Below are 21,629 nucleotides of genomic sequence, written 5' to 3'. Positions count from 1 at the left end.
AAATAGGCCTTAGTACTACCAGTACAAAACTGAGTTCTGGGTCCAGGAAGCAGAAAGAAGGGTGAGGATTAAAAAAAAAAAAAAAAAAGGTAAGAACATATTTTTGTCCCTGGATAGCCAGTTTTTTTGACTCCGGCAGATCCTAAACCTCTTTTCCCCATGCCCAGACTCATCCATTCAACAAGGAACAGAGGCTGAAGTGGGAGAAGGGAAAACAGTGTTTGTTAAATACCTGACATCGAGTACAGTGTTGGGTATATTATACTTCACTTACTCCTACCAAACCCACAAGGGATAATCCCATAGTTATCACGTTTTGTTTCACAGGGAATATTTAACTCTTAAGTCTATACACTTTCCACTAACTAGTTCTTAAGCAACCTACTCTAATTAAATAATTATATAAGTAACCACTAAACATACTATCTACAAGGCGATAAGACATGTCTGCATTTTTCATCAGTTTTTGTATAGAGTAAGAGCTCAAAATTTTTTGGCTGAATGAATGAATGAATGAAGGAGCAAAATAAAGTCAAGTACCATCTCCTCTCACTTTCCTAACCATTCTAAACTACAATGATTATTCCTCCACCTGGAGTCACACTGACCTGTCTCTATCTGTGCTGTCCAATACGACAGTCACTAACTACATGAAGCTACTGAACACTTGAAAATGTTAAGTATGAACTCAGATGTGCTGTAATACATAACAGATTTTGAAGACTTAACATAAAAAATAGAAAATGATAATAATCTCGGGTTTCTTATTTTAATAATCATACTTCACACTTGAGCATGCTCCACTGAAAGAGGACATCATCAAAAAGTCATGACCACCTTTTCAAAAAGTTGTGCTACATCAACTGGAGATTTACATGCAAAAAAAAAAAAAAAAAAAATAGAAACTGAACTTATATCTTTCACAAAAACTAACCCAAAATGAATCACAGGCCTAAAGTAAAATGCAAAACTATAAAACTTCTAAAAGATAACAGGAGAAAATCCAGGTGAATTGTGTTTGGTGATAACTTTTTAGATACAACACCAAATCACAATCTGTGAAAGAAAAACTGATAAGCTTAACTTAGTTAAAATTTAAAACTTCTGCTCTGCAAAAAGACACTGTTCAGAGAATGAAAAGACAAGCCACAGACTGAGAGAAAATATCTGTAAAATATACATCTCATAAATCAGTTGTATCTAAAACATACCAAAAACTCTTAAAATTCAAAAAATAAGAAAACTCTATTAAAAATAGGCAAAAGACTTGAACAGACAATCTACCAAAGAAGATACACAGATGACAAACAAGCATGTGAAAAGACACCCAACATCATATGTCATTAGGAAATTACAAATGAAAATAATGAGATATCACTATAAACGTATTAGGACAGCTAAAATCCAAAACACTGATGAAGATATGAAGCAACAGGAACTCTCACTAATTGCTGGTGGGAATGCAAAATCATACAGCCACTCTGAAAGTCACTTTGCAGTTTCCTACAAAACTAAACACACTCTTACTATACAATCCAGCAATTCCACTCATGGTGATTTACGCAAATGAGTTTAAAACATGTCCACTCAAAAACCTAATCAAAAAATGTTTACGGTAGCTTCACGGTAATTTGCCAAAATGTGGAAACAACTTAGATGCCCTTCAATATGTGAAAGGGTAAAACGAAACCTTATATTCATACAAGGGAATAATATCCAGCAATATAAAGAAATGAGCTATCAAGCCACAAAAAGATATGGTGGAACCTTAAATGCATATTGGTAAATCAAAGAAGGAAGTCTAAAATAGGTTATACGCACTGTATGATTCCAGTTATGTGACATTTTGCAAAGACAAAACTACAGACATGTAGTAAAAAGATTAATGGTTGCCAGGGATAGGAGGAGAGTAGGAATGAATAAGTGGAACACAGAGAATTTCTAGGGCAGTGAAACTATTCTGTATGACATTATAATGATGGATACATAACATGCATTTGTCAAAAGCCACAGAACTATCCAACACAAAGAGTAGGATTTAATACCAATTATGAATAATCAACTATGGACTTTAGTTAATAACAATTTATCAATACTGGTTCATTAATTTTAACAAATGTGCCATACAATACAAGATATTAATAACAGAGGAAACTGTGGTTGGGGGTAAGGAAGTATATGAAAATTCTCTGCATTTTCTGTTCAATTTTTCTGTAAACCTGAAACTGCTCTAAGAAACAAATGCTTTAAGTTTAAAAAAGTGGGGGAGGGCATTACATCACAATGGTTCTAAGTCATTCGCGTGTGTACCTCTTGGAAAATTTATTCATTATTAAAAATATGAAGGAAGAGAGAGGTTTGAGTTTTTATTTTGCTTTGCTTTTGTTATCTTATTATACATGCCTGGCCCAATCCCGAATCTAGCAAAAATAAAACCCTTTGTAAATAGGACCCTAAATGTATATGTTTATAAAACTTTCTAAGTGATTCTACTGTCAACATGATGCAAAACAGCCAGGAACTTTTGAATTAAACAATCTGGTCTGATTGCTGCTTTGTGCTAAATTAGCATATAACATAACTTCTTTGTAGCCACCCCTCCCACCCCACCTCCTGCCCCGTTTCTTCAAATATAAAATGAGCGAGTTTAACTTGACAGACAGGAGCAAGAACCAGAATACTACAGTCACTTTCAGCTCAAAATTTCTTTCCCCACTATAGAAATATAAGTTTCAACTAAAACAATTTCTAAACCAGACTCCTTTATTTATCTTAAACCTAATTAAGACAATTTTCATTGTTTTAACTAAGGTGATACAAACAACAACTAAACTGTCTTACCTGATCAAATAAACCAATGCCTTTTCTATCATAATTCTCTTCCCACAAGAACAAGAACATTTAGTCTTTTGCAACTTGTTTGAGGTAGTCAAAAAGATCATCAAGTGTAAGTTAAGAACTGAGATAACTATAAGAAATCAGATACTCTCAAGAAGACAATCCAATAGATAGGTTGCCATTATCTCTTACAGGTAGCAAATTTCCCATATTTCCTAACATTCATGTGAGCAGAGACCAGCACACACTAAACCCAATGCCAGCATGGTTCAATTTCCATGTCTTAAAATTGGTCTAAGTATCATTCTGAATGTCAAAAGTCTCAACCTAGAAAACTAATATTTATCATTTATCCTCAGCACCTAATACATAAAAGAATACCTGTGTACCTATCATACAACATGATATACAGTAGAAGTCAAGTGTTTTTCAATTAGTTTATAGTTATCATATAGTTGTTAAGCATTTACCATGGCAGATGCTATGCTGAGCAATGGAACAGAATAATGAGCAAAATCAAGTCCCTGTCTTCATGAAGTTTACACTCTAGTAGCAAAGACGAACTAATATATGCCAGGTAATAATAAAGGCTATTTTAAAAACTAAAGCAAGGAAAATAAAGGGTATTTATTGACTTACTTAGCTTGGTGCAGGGTATTTATTGACTTACTTAGCTTGATCTGAGTGGTAGTATAGCCATTGAGTTGTAACTTAGGCTTTATGCAATCTACTGTATATAAGTTATACCTCTAAGTGTTTTTTTAAGCCTGCCAAAAGACCAACCAGCTCCAATGATGATTTCCTCTTCATTAGCACAATTATTAACATACTTCCAGGTTTAAGGACTATATATCCCCATAGCTAAATACAGTTACACTTTCTAGAACCACATAAATGGTTTTATGTTGCATTCTCTCTCTCTCTCTCTCTCTCTGTATATATAATTATAACTTTCAAATTATAATACATTTACCTCTATTGTCCCACAGTTCTCTTAAAGCCAATACTTAGTAAGCATCTACTGTACGCACATAGTTAAGGCAAAAGAAAACCAAACCTACGCCTCAACTTCCAGCAAAAGATAAAAACAAAATGGTGCTAAAAAGGAGTTCTACAACTAATCATGTATGATAAATATAAATATAAAATAGAATATATATCTCTTTAAAAAGCAAACAAACAAACTTATCTTTAACCACTTTTTCCTCCTATCCCCACTGATCCAAAATCCCAGTCAGAGTTTCTGTTTTGGACAGGAATGCAATGAATACAAGAATCGTGTCCTCAAAACATTACACGATCCATTGAGAGATAGTCCAGCCTAGTGCTCAACAGAGTGTAGTCTGGAGCCAGACAGCTGGGGTGAAATTCTGGCTCTACACTCTACTACCTGTTTTATCTTAGCCAATTTTATTTCACTTCCTTCTGCTTTAGGCTCCTCATCTGTAAAATAGGGATAGCGGCATATAGCTCATAGGTTATAAATGAGTTAATTTATGTACTGTGCTTACTTAGAACAGTGGCTGGCACATAAAAAGCACTAGACAGGTGTCAATGACAACAACTACTAATACTTCTACTGCTAGGAATCCTATCAGAGCTGGCACCTAGGTACCACAAACAGGCAAGTTAATTCAGTAAAAAAAAAAAAAAAAAAATGGTTCAAGAGTAACACTCCATTTCTGTTCCCATTGACATTCACACTAACTCTCTACTTTAAAATGAGCCTCCTATAATAATGCACCAACTCCATCTAAACTGTTTCTTATATACGCACTGCGTAGAACACATCATATAATGCTTAATGGCACAAAATAATCAATCAAATTACCAAGTACAGAAGAGGAAGAAAAATACCTATATATGAGAAGGGAGAAAGTTAGTAATTAGGGTAAATCAAGTCTCTTTTTAATAGGCTTAGCTAGATTGTCTCACTTTTGATTAAAGTCCACTTTCCCCAAAAAGAATTTTTATGACTCTTCTCTTTATATAGATGATAAATAAATAATTTATTATAATTATTAATATGTAATGTCTCCTATAGATCTAACATTTCTCTATATATAATCAGAGAATATAAAAGCTATTTGAGACATAATTCCTGTCCTAACAGACTAGTAAGGAAAAGTCTAAAGCAAAAGCAATCAATTCATTCAGTCAACGAACACTTCTTGAAAGAGTACTTAGCACCCTGCTCCAGGCCTGGCCCAGTGCTGGTTTTAAAGTCAACTAGGAGAACACTATTAAATGGATAGAACTACAATGGGTACATAAAGAAAAACAATGGTGTAAAAGATATGAAAGAAGCAAGGAACAGAGAATAATCTGGAACATGGAAGACTTCTTAGGAAAACAACATCTATGCTACATTTTGAGAAAAGATAAATTTATAAGAAAGAGAAGAGAGAGTATAACATTTCAGACAGAGGCAAAAGCACATACCAGATAGATCGAGATACCTTGTGAATGAGAAAATAAGCCAAGTGAGATAGCCAGGGACTTTATGCCACAAAAAGGGTTTGAAACTTTATAACGTAAAAAATAAATAGTAAAGAAATGATTCATGCAAGAGGATATATGGTCAGACTTCTGAATACTTACCTGGGTGGGAAAGAAAGCTTAATAAATAATGCTAGAGATATAAAATCAATGACAGCCCAAGGGTAGGCAAAGATTTCCTGTAAAGGGCCAGATAGTAAATATTTTAGGCTTTAGAGGCAATACGGTCTGTTTCAACTACACGAGTATGCCTTTGTAGTTGAATACCTAAATTAATGAACAAGGCTGGATTTCTATAAACCTGATTCTACAAAAACTGGCAGTTGAGTGTATTTGGCCTGTGGGCTATAAATTCGTGAACCCCTTTATAGGCAAAGAGTGATAAAGTCCTAAAGTAGGTCTATAGAAATGAACAAGAACAGATTCCACAGATATGTAGGGGCTGGGATAGACTTAAAGGATGACCACGGGTGGAGAATTAGGTATAAAGATGAAACACCTCTGACTCCTGAGAACAAACCCAAGGATCCCCAATGAATGATGGCGCCATTTACCAAGATAAGAGAATATAAGGAAGAGTAATATTGAGGTTTCATCCTGTTTAAGGAAGGAGAGAGAAGGGTTGAGGAGAGAAAATTATTTCAGTTTTAACATGTTCAGTTTAAAGCAGTTTTGAAATATTCACGAAGTAATTCCAGCAGGTCTGGATATTGAGAGATCTGAGCTAGATACAGATTTAGTCACAGTAGTAGTTAAGATCACCCAAGGGAGAAGGAAGGTGGATAGAGTAAAAACAAAGGCCTAAGGTAAAACTTAAACATTGAGAGGAAAGCTCTGCCCCCATTCCCACCTCCACCCCAACCTCACCACACCTCCTCAAGGGGGAAACACCCTGGAGAAAAGAATGAAAGGTAAGAATCTGAGAAGCAGAAGAGTAGTTTCAATAGAGTGGAGTACTAAAGGTTTACTGTAGAGCTAAATTAAACTAGGATACAATCTTTGTGAGGAGGAAGAAATTAGTGGGCCAAAAACTGAAGAGATCTAACAGGATTTAGGATCCTCCAGGTAGAAAGAACATAAACAGATACAGAGTGGTTAAAAACAAAGCCCAGAAAAGGTAAATCCATAGGGATGGATAGCAGATTGGTGGTTGCCAGGGGCTTGTGAGAGGAGGGAATGGGCAGCTAGTTGTGTACAGATTTTTCTTTTGAGGTGATAAAAATGTTTTGGAACTTGATAAAAGTGGTGGCTTCACATTGTGAATGTAAATGCTACTGAGCTATACACTTTAAAGTGTTTGTTGTTGTTGTTGTTGCATCAATTCTGTCTCTTTTTTTTTCTTTTTTCTTTTTTTTTTTTTTAATGGCAGCGACAAAATGAGCAGGCAAGCCTAAGAAGAGAACACTGGGAAATAAACCTGTTTAGACTATGAGCAACCAGATTATTATAAAAACTGTCAAAGAGAGGCAGAAAAATTTAATCGAATTAAAATAGATAACAGAGGACACTTTCAGGCATCTCTTCCAGTTTTCTTAACAAGAGTGGTAACAGGACAAAGTTCAACTGTTTAATTAGGGAACCCAATATGCATTATGTAGGGAAGTGTAACTGTGAAGGAAATAAGATAAAAGCTGTTGTAGGTGCAAGCACAGTTACTTGATGGAGTGGATATGTGCTTTATCACCAATAAAGGTTTAAAAGAGTATATAAATGGGTAATTGAAATAAGCACTATGCTAAATGTGAAAAACTGATTGCAAAAAGTTCCTTGATTATTCGGATCTCCCTATATTTACACCCTTTGTAATGTCACTTTAGAGTCTTTCCTCATCTCTTGAATCTGAACTGGACTGATGACATGACTTGGCCAACAGAAAGGCAGATTTTCAGTTTGGCAGTTTTGACCCTAGGCCTCAAAAACTCCTGCATGCTTCCATACCTCTCTCCTGGAAATATGCTCTGCTCTGACACCCAGACAACCACTAGACAAGAGAGTAAACCCACTCTGGACAAGCTAGTTTAGCCTATCTACCAACGAAGCCATGAGAAATATGAGCAATCAATCCCATGTAAGATCACTTAAGCCTGGCCCAGATAGCAGAAGTAACCAACTGATCCAAAGACTCAAAAGCAATAATAAAGGTGGTTTTGGAATGGTTTGTTAAATGGCAAAAACTAACATACAATGACAGTAGTGATTGACAGGAAAAGGCCATTCATTAATCTGGCATGAAAGCTAGAGTTATGTCATCAAATACTAATTTGTTCAGTGTGGTTTTAGGTTTTATAAACATCTAAAACTTAAAGAGAAAAAGAAAACAACCATTAAATTCCTATAACTACTCTGTGATTAGGAATCTAAAAATATGTATTAAGCCACCACCACCTTTTCTCCTAAAATTACAGCAACTTAAAACCATTATAAACATAAATGCAACTTTTGATAACATGATGTGTCTTTGACAAACAACTATCACATGATAGCAACTACCTGAAATTGGAGTTTTTGGGATTTTTCCCTCTTTTGCAAGGAAATTCTCCAGGCAGTTCTAAATTTTCCATGTGTTACTACTGCGACACTTAATTTCAGAAGCACTTTACCATAGAGCAACTTTTTAACACAAGGCAATCAAACCTTACTCAAAAAGTCAAAAATACCTAACCAAACTAATTCAATACCTCCCACAGATAGTATAATAGTTTTTGCAGGCATCTAACATATTTCAACAGAAAACAGAGATCTCATCTCTTCCCCTCAATGAAAAAACTGGCAGTACTAGTTTTAACTTTTTTAATTCACTCCTGAATTTTACATGTTTTTTTTTTACTAAACCAGTTACCAATAAAAGTAAAATCTGCCTTTATGAATTTTAAGCAAGTGAAAATTCCTGTATGGGTTTAGCAGCATTAAACTTTAAATATTATTAACACATCCAGAGAAATTCTCAGAAGGAAACAATTTAGTTTACTATTTTTAAACATAATATATGCTCTTCTTTACAAAGGAGGCCTGTGGGTGTTAGAGAAGTTCAATGGCCAGGATTACCTTACAAATGTATTGTTACATTCACAAAAGCTACCAAAAAGGAGTATCCATTAACATTTTACTGCATTAAAAAGGTACAGATTTTCAACAGGGCTCTAAAATGTATAAAGAGTAGTACAATTTATTTGATAGAAGAAAAGAATGACTAAATTGATGGTTACCAAATATCCTAGATAATTTGTCTCTTTTTTAAGAATACAAGTCTCAAACAAAAAGGTGAATACAGGCTTTCTCAGACCATGGCACAAACCTTAACTTCCTGCCCTCTGAGCACTGCCCTGGGTTAAATTACAGGTTGCCCAGTAGTCTTGATACTAAGCCTGCAATATTCATGAGCCTCACCAGGTTACATTAATTGCCTGCCCTAAAGTAGTCTACAATAACTCCTATCTTCCTACACACACACACACTTACTCCAAGTAAAATATTCCATACCATAATTCTAAGTAATCTTTTACCCTCTTCTCTCATTTTTAAATACTTTTTAGTAGTCGATCCAAAAATATATTATAGAACCACTTCAAGAAATACAGTGTTTCCAAAAACCTCTAAGAAAAATTTTCCCTAAATAGCTATACCAACCAACCTACTCAGAAAATTAATCTTTTTGTTTATATATGATACAAATTCTCACTGCCCTCCCAGAAACATAAAATCTACAGCATGTTATTCTAATCTATTCCCTTTTCAAATACACTCTTCTAATCAAGACTTCCAGGAACATCAAGCTTATAAAATCAAAATCCTAGAGACAGAAAATTATTATTAACAGCTAACATGTATTGAATCTACCTACTCCGTGCCACGTTGTTTTTAATGCATTATATCATTTAACCCTCACAATGTCCCTATGAAGTAAGTACTATTATCATAATTTTAAAGATGAAGAAAGTCAAGTTCTAGTCATTTGTTCAAGTTCAGAATTAGTGTTGCAGTTGGGATTCTAAAGCAACCCATAGAGCTCTGCATTCTTTAAGTGAAAAAGCAGTATTAAACCATATCTATCACAGACTAAGCTTTATGGAAGCAACATACTAGATCTCCCTTACTATCTACAGTACTGATTAAAATTAGTAATCTCATTCAGAGCATAAGCCTAACAATGAGTGATATGGACTTTCCAGTTCTTAGTTACTTAGGTGGAACACTTTTATTAAACAGGTGGTATTACTGCTAGGAGCAACCACACTAATGCACTGCAGAGATGGGGAAGGGAAACACGTTCACACACAAGGCAAAAACATGTTCACACACAAGGCAAAGTCGAAACTGACTATTAAAAAGCTACTATAAGATTACATTAAATAGCCTTAAACTGTTATATTTTAGAATGCAACCGTTTCTTCATCCTTCAGCAAAACAGTAACTGATATTTATGACAACTCAAGTATATAGGCCCTCCACTAACATCATCCTTTCGCCACAGGAACTTAACTCTCATTTTATATCAGTTAGCCTATGGTGAAATTAGTTTTGTTACATGTTATTTTGCTTAAAGTCTCAGAACCTATCAATGATATTAAGTGAGGGCTTATTGTATCATAAAATGGTATCAAAATTATATTAAGCATAATCGAAAATATATTTTGTTTATACAAAAAGTACAAACAAAAAGTTTTAAATCATTTCTCTAGAAAGTTCAAAATATTTCCCGATCTCTCAGTCCAATCTTACTCTCTCTTCTCTTCTTCTTCTTTAAAATATAAACATTCTCAAATCCTTGTTTTTGTCCACTTCTAACTTGCACTCCCCCAGCTTAACAGGCAGGCTCTTCAAAGAATAGACAATACTCATTATTTTCACTTCCTCATCTCTATCCTCTTTACAATAACTCTGTACCCAGCTTCCCAATTAAGTTGTTTTTTGCTAAAGTTATCAATACCTCCTAATTCCTAAATCGAATAAGCAATCTGCAGGTCTTATTTATCCTTTTAAGCAGGATTTAACATTTCAGATCCTTTCTCCCCTACCCTCCTCCTCTTTTAAATTCTGGTCAGTTACCTTCTAAACCACCACTCTTGTGTTTTCCCTGTTTTCTCTTCTTACTACTTTTTGTTGGACCATTTCCCTCTAACTGTCCCTCAAATGCTGGAGGGTCCCTGGCATTCTTCCATTCTGTTAAAAGTTCTCAAAAGGTGATCTTAACCTGCATCCCGCCACTTATGCTACAACCTCTAACTCTGTAGCCCACGTAACTTTCCTAGCAGCTTTCCAATGCTTCCCACATATTTCCACCTGAATAGCTCCAGGCACTTCAAACTCAACATAGCCACGACTGAACTGATCTTGGAAAGCTAAAGAATAGCGCCTTGAAAAGTGTAGATGTACAGAGAGTTTTATTTTCTTAGGAGTGGGGTATAGTCCCTATTTTAGTAAACATTATCCTCTCCATCTTTCAACAAAATAGCCAGGAGTAATTCTTGACTCTTTCCTTCTTTTGACCTAGGAATATTATAAAATCTTAATCTTTTCAAATCCTCTCCTTTCTCTTTTCTCCCTCATCATCTCTAAACAATATCTTGTTCAGGCTATCTCAGAATATTCATAATTGTTTATGGCTATAATACTTATCACATAACATGTACATTTCTTCATTAACCTGCAAACTTAGTGACAGGACACCGTGTCTTGTTCTTTTTATCCAATGCACCTAGGAACACATAAAGAGTAATAAACATAAGTCTGGTGAGAGAGGGACTCCAAGAAGCTAACTAACACCTCAAAAGACATACAATTTATTAACAATGGAGTAGGTAGGTATTTAAGTGTAGTTCAACTTGCCAGCATTTTTCAATACTAAAGTAACCTTCATCACTGTACAGCAATAACAGCATTTCAGCAGTGCTCTGCATATTCAAAGTGGCATAATATTCTTTTCTTGTTTATGTTTGTATGTCCATTTTAAATTTCCTACAATGATCATACATCACTTTCATAACTGGTGAGGAAACTATTTTTAAAGCAAAATGCCACAATTGACATGAATGAAAAATGTTTGTTTTTAGGACAATATATTGTGAAACTGGAAATTGGGGATGAGGGAATGCATCAGGAATCTAAGAGAACATACCAAAAAGAGATACAACATTAAGCAAAGTTTGCTAAAACTACTACTTTCAACAAATAGTTAAGCTCACCTTGTAAAAAGGTAAATAGTTGTACAGTGTCATCCTAGTCAATGATTTATATGAAAATGGATCTTTCAAAAAAAGATGATGGCGAATAATGGTGATGGGATATTTGAAAAGTTACACTCAAATTCATTCCAGATTTAAATTGTCATAAAAATACAAGAGGAAAATGTAAGTGAATACTTATATTAGCAGTTCTCAAAGTGTAGTCTAGATCTCTGGACCCTTTTAGAGAACCCAGAGACCAAAAATATCTGCATAATAACATTTGCTTTTTTATTCTCATTCTCTGGAGTATACAATAGAGTTTTCCAAAGGCAACACATCTGTGATAGCTATCACAAGAGCTTAAACGCAGAGGCAGATATGAGAACTCTGCTTATCTTCTTCTATTAAATCAAAAAGATGTGCAAAAACGTAAAATTTCTCAATAATTTTTTATTTGGGAAAGTATAATTATTTTTCATTAAAACATTATGTTAACATATAAAGGATTTATTGTTTTTAATAAGGTAATAAATATTTATAAATTTCTCAGTTTTAATTTCTAATGTGGCAAATGTGTACAGATGTAACCCACATGAAAAAAAAAAAAAAAACTCTTCAGGGTCCTCAATAGTTTTTAAGAGTACAAAGAGGTCCAGAGACCAAAAAGTCCAAGAATTGCCAATTTATATAGTTTGAGCAGGGGCAAGCTTCTCAAAGCATGACTCTAAAGCAAGGAGACTGACCAACATGTATTTTGACATAAATGCTTTAAACTTCCACACATCCAAAAATAAACATAAGCAAATTTACACACAAAAAAATTGACAAGTTGGGGGAAAATACTTGCAACATACAACAATGGGTTCATAGTATTCACATATGAAGAGCTCTTTCCTATCATTAAGGAAAAGACAAATATCCTCTAAAATAGGAATGAGGACATGAAAACTAATGGGAAAGTAGTATACTACATAGGAGCCAATATGCGTGTTGAAAAGTAATCCTCAAATTTATTAGTATTCAAAGCTGCTATATAAATTATTGTTAAGAATATAAATAGTTACAACTTCTCTAGAAGGCATCCAAAGACATGGATCAGAAATCTTAAAAGTGTACATACTCCTCAATATCCAACTCTATCCTGATGGGATAAAAACATATGCAAAAGCCTGCTACAAGAATATTCATTGAAGCATTATTTATAACTGCAAGAGTGAAAACTAAAAACAAATGTCTACTAACAAGGAGATGGTTGAATACATTATAGCATCCCATTGTGAGGATTAGTTATTACTTGGTGATTTAAAATGTATATGGAAAGATATCTTTGATATATTAGGTTAAAAAAAGGCAGTTATAATTTTTGATGATTTGTTTCAGTAAAAGATAATACATCTGTGTGCAAAGAACTAGAATGTACCAGGAATTTTAGGTATGTAAGTAATTTGCCCCTAAACCATGGAAACCTCAACTCACAAAACCCTTAGATAGTGGAGACCCAGATTTGACTCCAGGTCTCACAAACTTTGGAACGCAAACCATATTGTTAAATACCACCTGTACGCCAAAAGGTTAACTATTTTTGGTTAAGTAAAACAATAGGAATATTTCCCCACCCCGGCTATCTTGCTTTTTCTTTTCTCTTCACCAATCTTGTATTTCTTTCCATAATGAACATATTTTACTTTTTTAATAAGAAAAAAAAGTATTTTTATTTTGGAATACTTGGGCTCAAAGGCAGAGATTCAATTATAGGGGAAAAAAAATTACAAGACAACTTTCAAATTTTGTATATCTTGTTATTTAACATTATCTACAATCAAATTAAAAACAAATAATAATAACAGCTTCCTTTGGAAATTTCATAAAAAGTTTATGGACTTCAGCTTCAATAAACCAGGTTTAAAATCCAAGATAAGCTATGAACCTTAAGCAAATTACTTAACCTCTCTAAAACCTAAGTTTCTTATTTATGAAATACTCATAATTCTTACCTCTCAAGATTGTTATAAGGACTGTGTTAAAAGAATACAACATGTGAAGAGTATAAGATATAATATTCAATAAATGCTAATTTCTTCAAAAAGACATATACATACAAACTCAAGCTCAATGGGAAATTGATATTAAAATTATGCTGTGATTCTACATCTTCTCAATAGTTAATGGCTCATTCTCGTTCAATTTAAATTAAATCAAACCCCAAAATATTCAAGGAAATAAATTCTCCTGCCTTTTAGGAAATCCAAGCCTAGGAGAAGCACTGTGAAACATTTTTTACCATCTCTTTATGGCTGAATCTGTCCTACTTGATTTTTGTATCCTCAGGTATCTAGTGCTTAGCATACAGTTGGCAGTAAGTATTGGATGAAAAAATGTGGAGACCTAACACTCTAATAAATGAGTTCCATTATCACTCAAGTCTAAAAGCCTTCACACAAAGCTGTGGTGCTAATTAACACTCGACGACAGTTTTAATTTTAAAAAAGCAATCGTACAGCAGGTTTCATCCAACTCACTTCCTGACAATTCCTGAGAAATACACCTAAAAATACAAAGCCCCTGGGATGAATCTTAAAAGTTAGAGAGAAAACAGGAGAGCTCTTACTCCTTAGTCCAGCTCTCTCAACAGAATCAAAAAGGCCAGAAGTATCAGAGCAAGATAAAAGGTTTTCCTCCTACTTAACTTAGTCTTTTTTGTGTTCATTTAGCAATAGTCAATGGCAATAACATAAAAATTAAATTAATAATTAAATAAATCCATGGTCTGTGATTATGCAGAAATAAATTCCGATATTCCAACTTGCATATAAATTTAATTTTGTTACTAGACCTATTGTGAAACTGCCATACTACAAAAAAACTAGGGAACTATAATCTATAAACGCTTAAATTTCACCTCCATCAACCAAATAGAACATTCAATCATCCCACAAATACTGAGTGCCCACTACTGATTATTCAAACATATTCAATGAAATCCCATTAAGTGTTACATATTGTTTTGAGTTCTAGGAATATACAGTGAATTAAAGAAACAAAAATCCCTACACTCGCTGGAGTTTATATCTTAAAGGGAGAGAGGTAGGAAGGGCAGAAATAAAGCAAGCATATATTACAAAGTAATAAATGTTTCTTAAAATGCAGAAAGGGGAAATGGCAAGTGCAGGGGCGGGGGGGGCAGCAGCTGCAATTTTTTAAGATAAAGAGTCAAAGAAGGTCTCACTGAGAAAAACATTTTAAGAAGGTCTTAAAAATGAAATTACATAAAACTAGCACAAGTTCTAGTCCTACACAGAGCAGATTCATAAGCAGCAACCTGATGAACTAATTTTCTCAATTCTTGAAAAGGGTAGGAGCAAGAAAGATGATCTGAGGGAAGCTAATTCTTAAGAACATAAAACAATAATCATAAGAGTTACCAAATTCATATTGAAAAAGAGAAAATACCTGATCATAATACTATGAAAATATACCAAGTCCTTTTTTCTCTTGTTTTTTTCTTTCTCATTCCTTCCTCCCTTCTTTCCTTCCTTTGTGATAAATCTTCATTGCCAGCAACAACAAAATTAACACCAAAGATTTTGTTGTTTTGCCATTGTCATGCTTCCATTTTGAAATACTTAAATTTAACTTTCTATTCTTTTTCCATTTTTATTACCCAGAAACACCACCAAATTAGCACAAATCAAAGACTATGCTTCATTTTAATCCTTATTTTATGTGTTCACCACAAGTTACTTTTAGATTTAAATTGTTACTAATGGAACTCGAATTGAAGGTGCTTAGGGAATTTACTGTTCGAGAATCCTGAAATAAATCCTTTTTCAAATCAAAGAACATTTAAAAAATAACTCAGGTTTCTTGTTAGACAATATATGTTCACTGTAGAAAAACTAGAAAATGTAGTAAAAAGAATAAAACATATTTGAATAGGGTTATAAGTATAACTGGATTACAAGTATAAATATTTGGAGGAATAGTTTTCTTTCTATATATTGCTGCAGTCAATGCAATCACACTGCACATATGCCTTTGCAATGTGCTGTTTTCAATCATTCTTATGAATTTATTTCCATGTTAAATATTCTTTCACATCATCATTTTTAATCCTATTGCATAAACATAGAATTATTGAAAAGATTAAATAAATGTAATGTATAACATGGTAGAAGCATTATTTAAGTGGTATTTTTGTTATTAGGCCCAGGATTAAAACTTTCATAGACATTCATGTACATATAAATTTGTAAGCATATCCTTATTTTTTTTTTCCTTAAAGTCCCAGATGTAGAACTTAAACTCTCCCAAACTGCCCTCCGGAAAGAATATACAAATTTATTTTCCTTCGGTAACACATCTTACAAAACCCTGTCACCAACTAAGTATTATATTTCCAAACTCTTGTCAGTGTGACTAGGGAGGCAAGGGTGTTTTGATATCATATTATTTTTGTGTTTTGTCATTTATACTAAACTGAACACTCTCATATATTGACTATTTTTATTTCTCCTTATATAGATTCCTTGTCAAAATATTGTAAAGTGAATTACTCCAATATCCACAGTCAGAATATGCATATATTAGATTTCATTAGTGCACATTACATATACTGCCATTCTATATAAACATGTTTGCTTATGTAATACACTTTAAAAAGAGTAATATGCATTAATTCCATTATAACCCCCAAATTATTATCTTCTACTAATATTTTAAAAACAAAAACCTAGTGCCAAAGTCTAAGGGGGGAAAAGGATTCAAATTAAAGTCTATAAACTACTTAATTACATAACGCATAGTATTTCCATTAATACATTCATTTAAAAGAATAAGATATTGACAAGGAAAATGTCCAATTAACAAGTACAAAAAAAGAACAGAAGTTGGTATAGCATGATCCGTTTATAAATTATATGTAAAAAAATAAAACAAAAATAGAGTGGTAAAAATAGGGAACCAGACGCTGTCCTAGGTGCTAGGGGCCCAGTGGTGAAAAATATAGCCAAGGTTCTGTCCTGTTTTTATGGAGCTTACACATTGAACTCTGGTTGTTAATAGGTACCCTGACTTTATCTGGATTTACTTTTTTACTATTAAGCCTCAATATATTACAACAATAAAATTGTTTTCAAGTTCTTTCCAAATATAAGTTCGAATCTAAAAGGAAAGTAAAGAGGAACACAGCTACGCACACTACTTTCTGGATTTTAGGGCGGTAATTTTGATATAGAAAATTTAGAAAGTTATACACACACATATATAAATTACCTAGTATTAATCAGAAGGAAAAAAAGTCTCAAAATCACTTTTAAGTCTTATTTATGCTCAAGATCTTTTTTCATTATCCAACTGATATTTCATTTAAAAACCAAGTTGCAGAATATTCATGATATGCTCTCAATTTTGTTTAAAAAAAAATTATAGTAGTATATATAAATGATGTACTCGCCTAGAAAAATGTCTTGAACTAACCTACTGTAGTAATTTCTGGAGATAGGTACAGAGAAAAAGTGGGTAAATGGGAATCAGAGGAAACTTCACACTTTTTATTGTGTATATACTATACTGTTTGATTATCTGTAGTAAAATAACATCTTTATGATAAAAATGAGAAATAAAATACTTAAAGTGCCAGAGAACCAGGCACTTGGTCCCATCAAAAATTTCCCTATGTAATACCTCTATGTCCATCACTATAGAATTGCTTGAATAAAAACATCAGTGCCATTTAAGTATTAAAAGCAATGAAGAAGAGCTCCATATACTATGAGTGATTTCCAGGATTTTCGTTAAATAAAAAAACACAAGGTGAAAACAAAGTGTAAGTTTTATCTAAGGAGAAATATAAATACACATACATGTATTTCTTTAAATAACCAAACCCTAATAAAAATGGTTACCTATGAGAGAGGGAGAGGAGAAAAGACTTTTCTGATTATACCTCATATCGTAGTTTTGGTTTTCACAATCATGTAAATATTTTACATAATTATAAAACAAAATCAAATCAAATAAAAAATAGATTGGCAAAAATTAACAGCAAAATGAACACATACATATAACTATATGTCAAATGAGTGGCTTAACCTCACAGAGAAATCATTTTTAATGATTTTAAAACAGTAATTTGATTGTAAATCCCCAGAATTTATATTAATTGCAAAAATTAGTAAATTGTTTTCAGCAACCATTTTTTGCAATCTCAAAATAACAATATTAATATATGCATATATATGTAATAAAGCAAGTAATTCGGTACTCTCAACATTTCAGCATAAAAGAAAACTATAATATAAAGTTTAAAAAGCTGATGGGGAAATCCTAAACCCAACACTTGGCTTTGGAAACATTGATATGAACTCGTGGTATATTTTCTCATTGAAATAACCATGCAACAAATTCAGCAGTTACAGAATACACGAAAATCAGCTGTGTATTTTTAAACACTAGCGATAAAAAAATCTGTTAAGAAACAATTCAGTTTCCAGCAGCATTAAAAATTTTTGATTTTTTAGGAATAAATTTAACCAAGGAGGTATAAGACTTGAAAACAACATAACATTACTACAGGAAATTAAATAGACTTAAAAAGATGGAAAAACATTCTATGTTCATGGATCAGAAGACAATATTATTAAAATGTGAATATTACCCAAAGCAATGTATAGATTCAACACAATTCCTACCAAAACCCCAAAGTCCATTTTTTCAGGAATAGAAAAGAGGATCCTAAAATTTGTATGGATGGCAAAGGATTCTGAATAATAATAATAAATATATCATTAAAAAAGATTAAGTAGGACTACTTAAACGTTCCAACTCAAAACTTACTACAAAGCTACAACAATCCAGACAGTATAATATACTACTGGCATAAAGATAAAAATATAGATCAATGGAATAGAATTGAGAGTCCACAAATAAATCCAAGTATCTATGGTCAAACTGATTATCGACAAGGGTGTCAAAACCATTCAATGAGAAAAGAACAGGCTCTTTGACAAGTGGAACTTGGATAACTGAACCCTTACCGCTTACACCATATACAAAAAGTAACTCAAATTTGATCAGAGACCTAAATATAAGAAGACCATAAAATCTTAGAAAAAAACTTCTGGGTAAATCTTCATGACTTTGGAGTTGAGAATGCTTTTTCAGATGACACCAAGAGTACAAGGAGAAAAAAAAGAAAGTACATTCAACTTTGTAAAAATTTAAAACCTTTGTTCATTAAAGAACACTATCAAGAGACTCAAAAGACAACCCACAGAATGGGACGATGTATTTTCTATCATATATCTGATAAGAACCTAGCATTCAAAATATAAAGAATCCTTACAACTCAACAACAAAAAGACAAAAAATCCAATTTAAAAATAAGCAAAGGACTTGAAAAGATGTTTCTCCAAAGATGATATACAAATGAAAAGATGCTCAACATCACCAGTCATTAGGGAAAAGAAAGTCCAAATCACAATGAGATAGATACCAGTTCACACCAACCAGGATGGCTATTACCAAAAAAATGTAAGATAAGTGTCGGAGAAGACATGGAAAACTGGAACCCGCATACATGGCTGATGAGAGTATAAAATGGTGCAACCACTGTGGAAAATTGTTTCATTAAATTAAATATAAAAGTTACCATGATCAGCAAACAATTCCATTCCTTGGTAAATACTCAAGAAAACGGACAAGTGTTCAAGCAAAAACTAGTACACAAATATTCGCAGCAGCACTATTCAAAACAAGAAAAAGGTGGGAAGAACCCAAATGTCCATCTAATGAATAAAGATAATATTCACCACCTGTTTGGGAACACCAGGTTCCCTAAAAAAATAAAATAATAATAGTAATAAACCCTCATTCTACTAGAAGCCAAGTTCAGTACCTATAAGTGGAACGAGGAAGGGAAAAGCAGAAAAGGAGAAAGAAGAAACCTGTGACTCATTCTTCCCCTCCCTCACCTTAGTTTGTGACAAAGCAGTGAGGTGCTGCTAGCTACTCTTTAAAAAATGTCCTGGCAAGGACAAAGGGTATTTTACTTTTATAAGCAAAGGTTTCCAATGAAAATCACTCTGTCTCACGCTGTGAAAACTGTTTGATGTTCTTAGAAGTCCCAAGGATCTTGGTTATTTCAAAGCAGGAAATTAAAAAGAAGGGAAAAGAAAATTTTCAGAGAAGGAAAGAAGCTTATGCCCCCACGTCCTCAAAATTGAGGAGGAAAAACTGAAGGGGAAATAATACAGTAATCTGCTTAACTCAATTCACAGTTAAAAGCCATAGTGGTTTTCAATGGTTCTAAATAATTCTCCAGATTTTCAGAGGGCACCTCAGACCCTTTAACCCTACTGAACAAAACTGTAGAGATCCAAGTTGGGGGGTGGAGAGGTGGGGGTGGGGCGATCTTCACATTCCATACCAATCTGGTGTGCCCATCACAGTTAAACATTTAATAAGTAATGGTAAACCAAACTGCTACTGCAAAGAGACTTACCTAAAAATAGTTTTCAGAAGAAAAATATTCAGTCTACAAAGATTGACTACACAGACATCAGATCTATTTAAAATACATATCTCATATTAAAAACAAATAACAACTTTATGGTACAAGGCTAACATCTGCTGATTACAACTAGTATTCACTGAAAAAGTACCACATCCCTAGTAGGAATTTTAACTTTCTTAATACCCTATGAAATATATTCAACATGGAATTTCCACTACTTTTTAAAAGGCATTTGGGGAATGTAAGACCTGAAATCATAAAACTCCTAGAAGAAACATAAGTGGTAAGCTCCTTGACATCACTCTTGGTGATAAATTTTTGGATCTGCCTCCAAAAGGAAAGGAAACAATAGCAAAAATAAACAAATGGACATCAAAAACATCAAATTAAAAAGCTTCTGCCCAGCAAAGGAAACCATCAACAATATAAAGATAACCTACTGAATGGGAGAAAATATTTGCAAATTATATATCCAATAAGGGGTTAATTTCTAAAATATATAAAGAACTCAGGCAATTTATTAGTTTTAAAAAAATTTTTTTAATGGGCAGAGGATCCAAATAGACATTTTTCCAAAAAAGACATACAGATGGGCAACACACAAATAAAAAAGATTCTCAACATCACTAGTTAGATGGAAATGCAAATCAAACCCACAATGAAATATCACCTCACAATTGTTAGAATGGCTACTATCAAAAAAGATAAGAAATTAACAAGTGTTGGAGGGGGTGTGGAGAAAAGGGAACCCTCATGCATTGTTGATGGGAATGTAAATTTGTGCAGCCACTAGGCAAAACAGTATGAAGTTTCCCAAAAAATTAAAAACAGACTACCATATGATCCAGCAATTCCATTTCTGGGTATTTATTTGAGGAAAGCACTAATTCAAAAAAATATATGCACCCCTATGTTCACTGCAGCACTATTTATAACAGCCAAGAAATGGACACAACCTAACTGTCCGCTAATGGATGAATGAATAAAGAAAGTGTGGTATAAGTACACAATGGAATTATCATTCAGCCATAAAAAAGAATGAAATCTTGTCATTTGCAGCAACATGGATGGACTTTGAGAGCATTATGCTAAGTGGAATAAGTTGGAGAAAAACACATACCATATGATTTTACTTATATGTGGAATATAAAAACCAAAACAAACAAATAAAACTCACAGATACAGAGAACAGACCGATAGTTGCCAGGGGAATAGGGGTTGGATGAAATGAGTGACTGGGGTCAGGAGATACAAACTTCAACATATAAAATAAATAAGTCATGGGGATGTAACTGGCAGCACGGCAATTATCGTCAATAATATTATAGTGCATATTTGAAAGTTGGGAAGAGAATAAATCTTGAAAGTTCCTATCAGAGGGGGAAAAATTGTAACTTTGTATGGTGGCAGATGTATTACTTTGTAGCATATACAAACATCGAACTATTATGTTGTATAACTCTAATATAATGTCATAAGTCAATTTTATCTCGATTTTTGAAAATAGCAACTGGTGATGATTTTCTCCTCAAATAAATTTTATCAAAAAGATTTCAAGGCTTTCCTTATGACCCCCCTACACACGCTCATTTAAAAAAAAAAAAAAAAAAAAAAAC

General features: G+C 33.2%; 1 protein-coding gene across 4 annotated transcripts in view; it reads right to left on the bottom strand.

The window, feature by feature from the left end:
* Positions 1-21,629, bottom strand: part of GSK3B (glycogen synthase kinase 3 beta) — a 172,961-nt gene that overhangs the window by 138,181 nt on the left and 13,151 nt on the right. For 2 of the 4 annotated variants that reach the window (XM_016158803.2, XM_016158804.2), the window contains exon 2: positions 10,982-11,032. The exons of the other annotated variants lie outside the window; for them this stretch is intronic. In XM_016158803.2, coding sequence (XP_016014289.1) covers positions 10,982-11,032 — 51 coding nt within the window. The remainder of the gene's footprint in view (positions 1-10,981; positions 11,033-21,629) is intronic. 4 annotated transcript variants of the gene reach the window in all.

This window comes from Rousettus aegyptiacus, unplaced genomic scaffold (genome assembly GCF_014176215.1).
Source record: "Rousettus aegyptiacus isolate mRouAeg1 unplaced genomic scaffold, mRouAeg1.p scaffold_m13_p_4, whole genome shotgun sequence".
Classification (NCBI taxonomy): domain Eukaryota; kingdom Metazoa; phylum Chordata; class Mammalia; order Chiroptera; family Pteropodidae; genus Rousettus; species Rousettus aegyptiacus.
The sequence above is the reverse complement of the archived record's forward strand: the minus strand, read 5'-3'. Positions and strand labels throughout refer to the sequence as shown.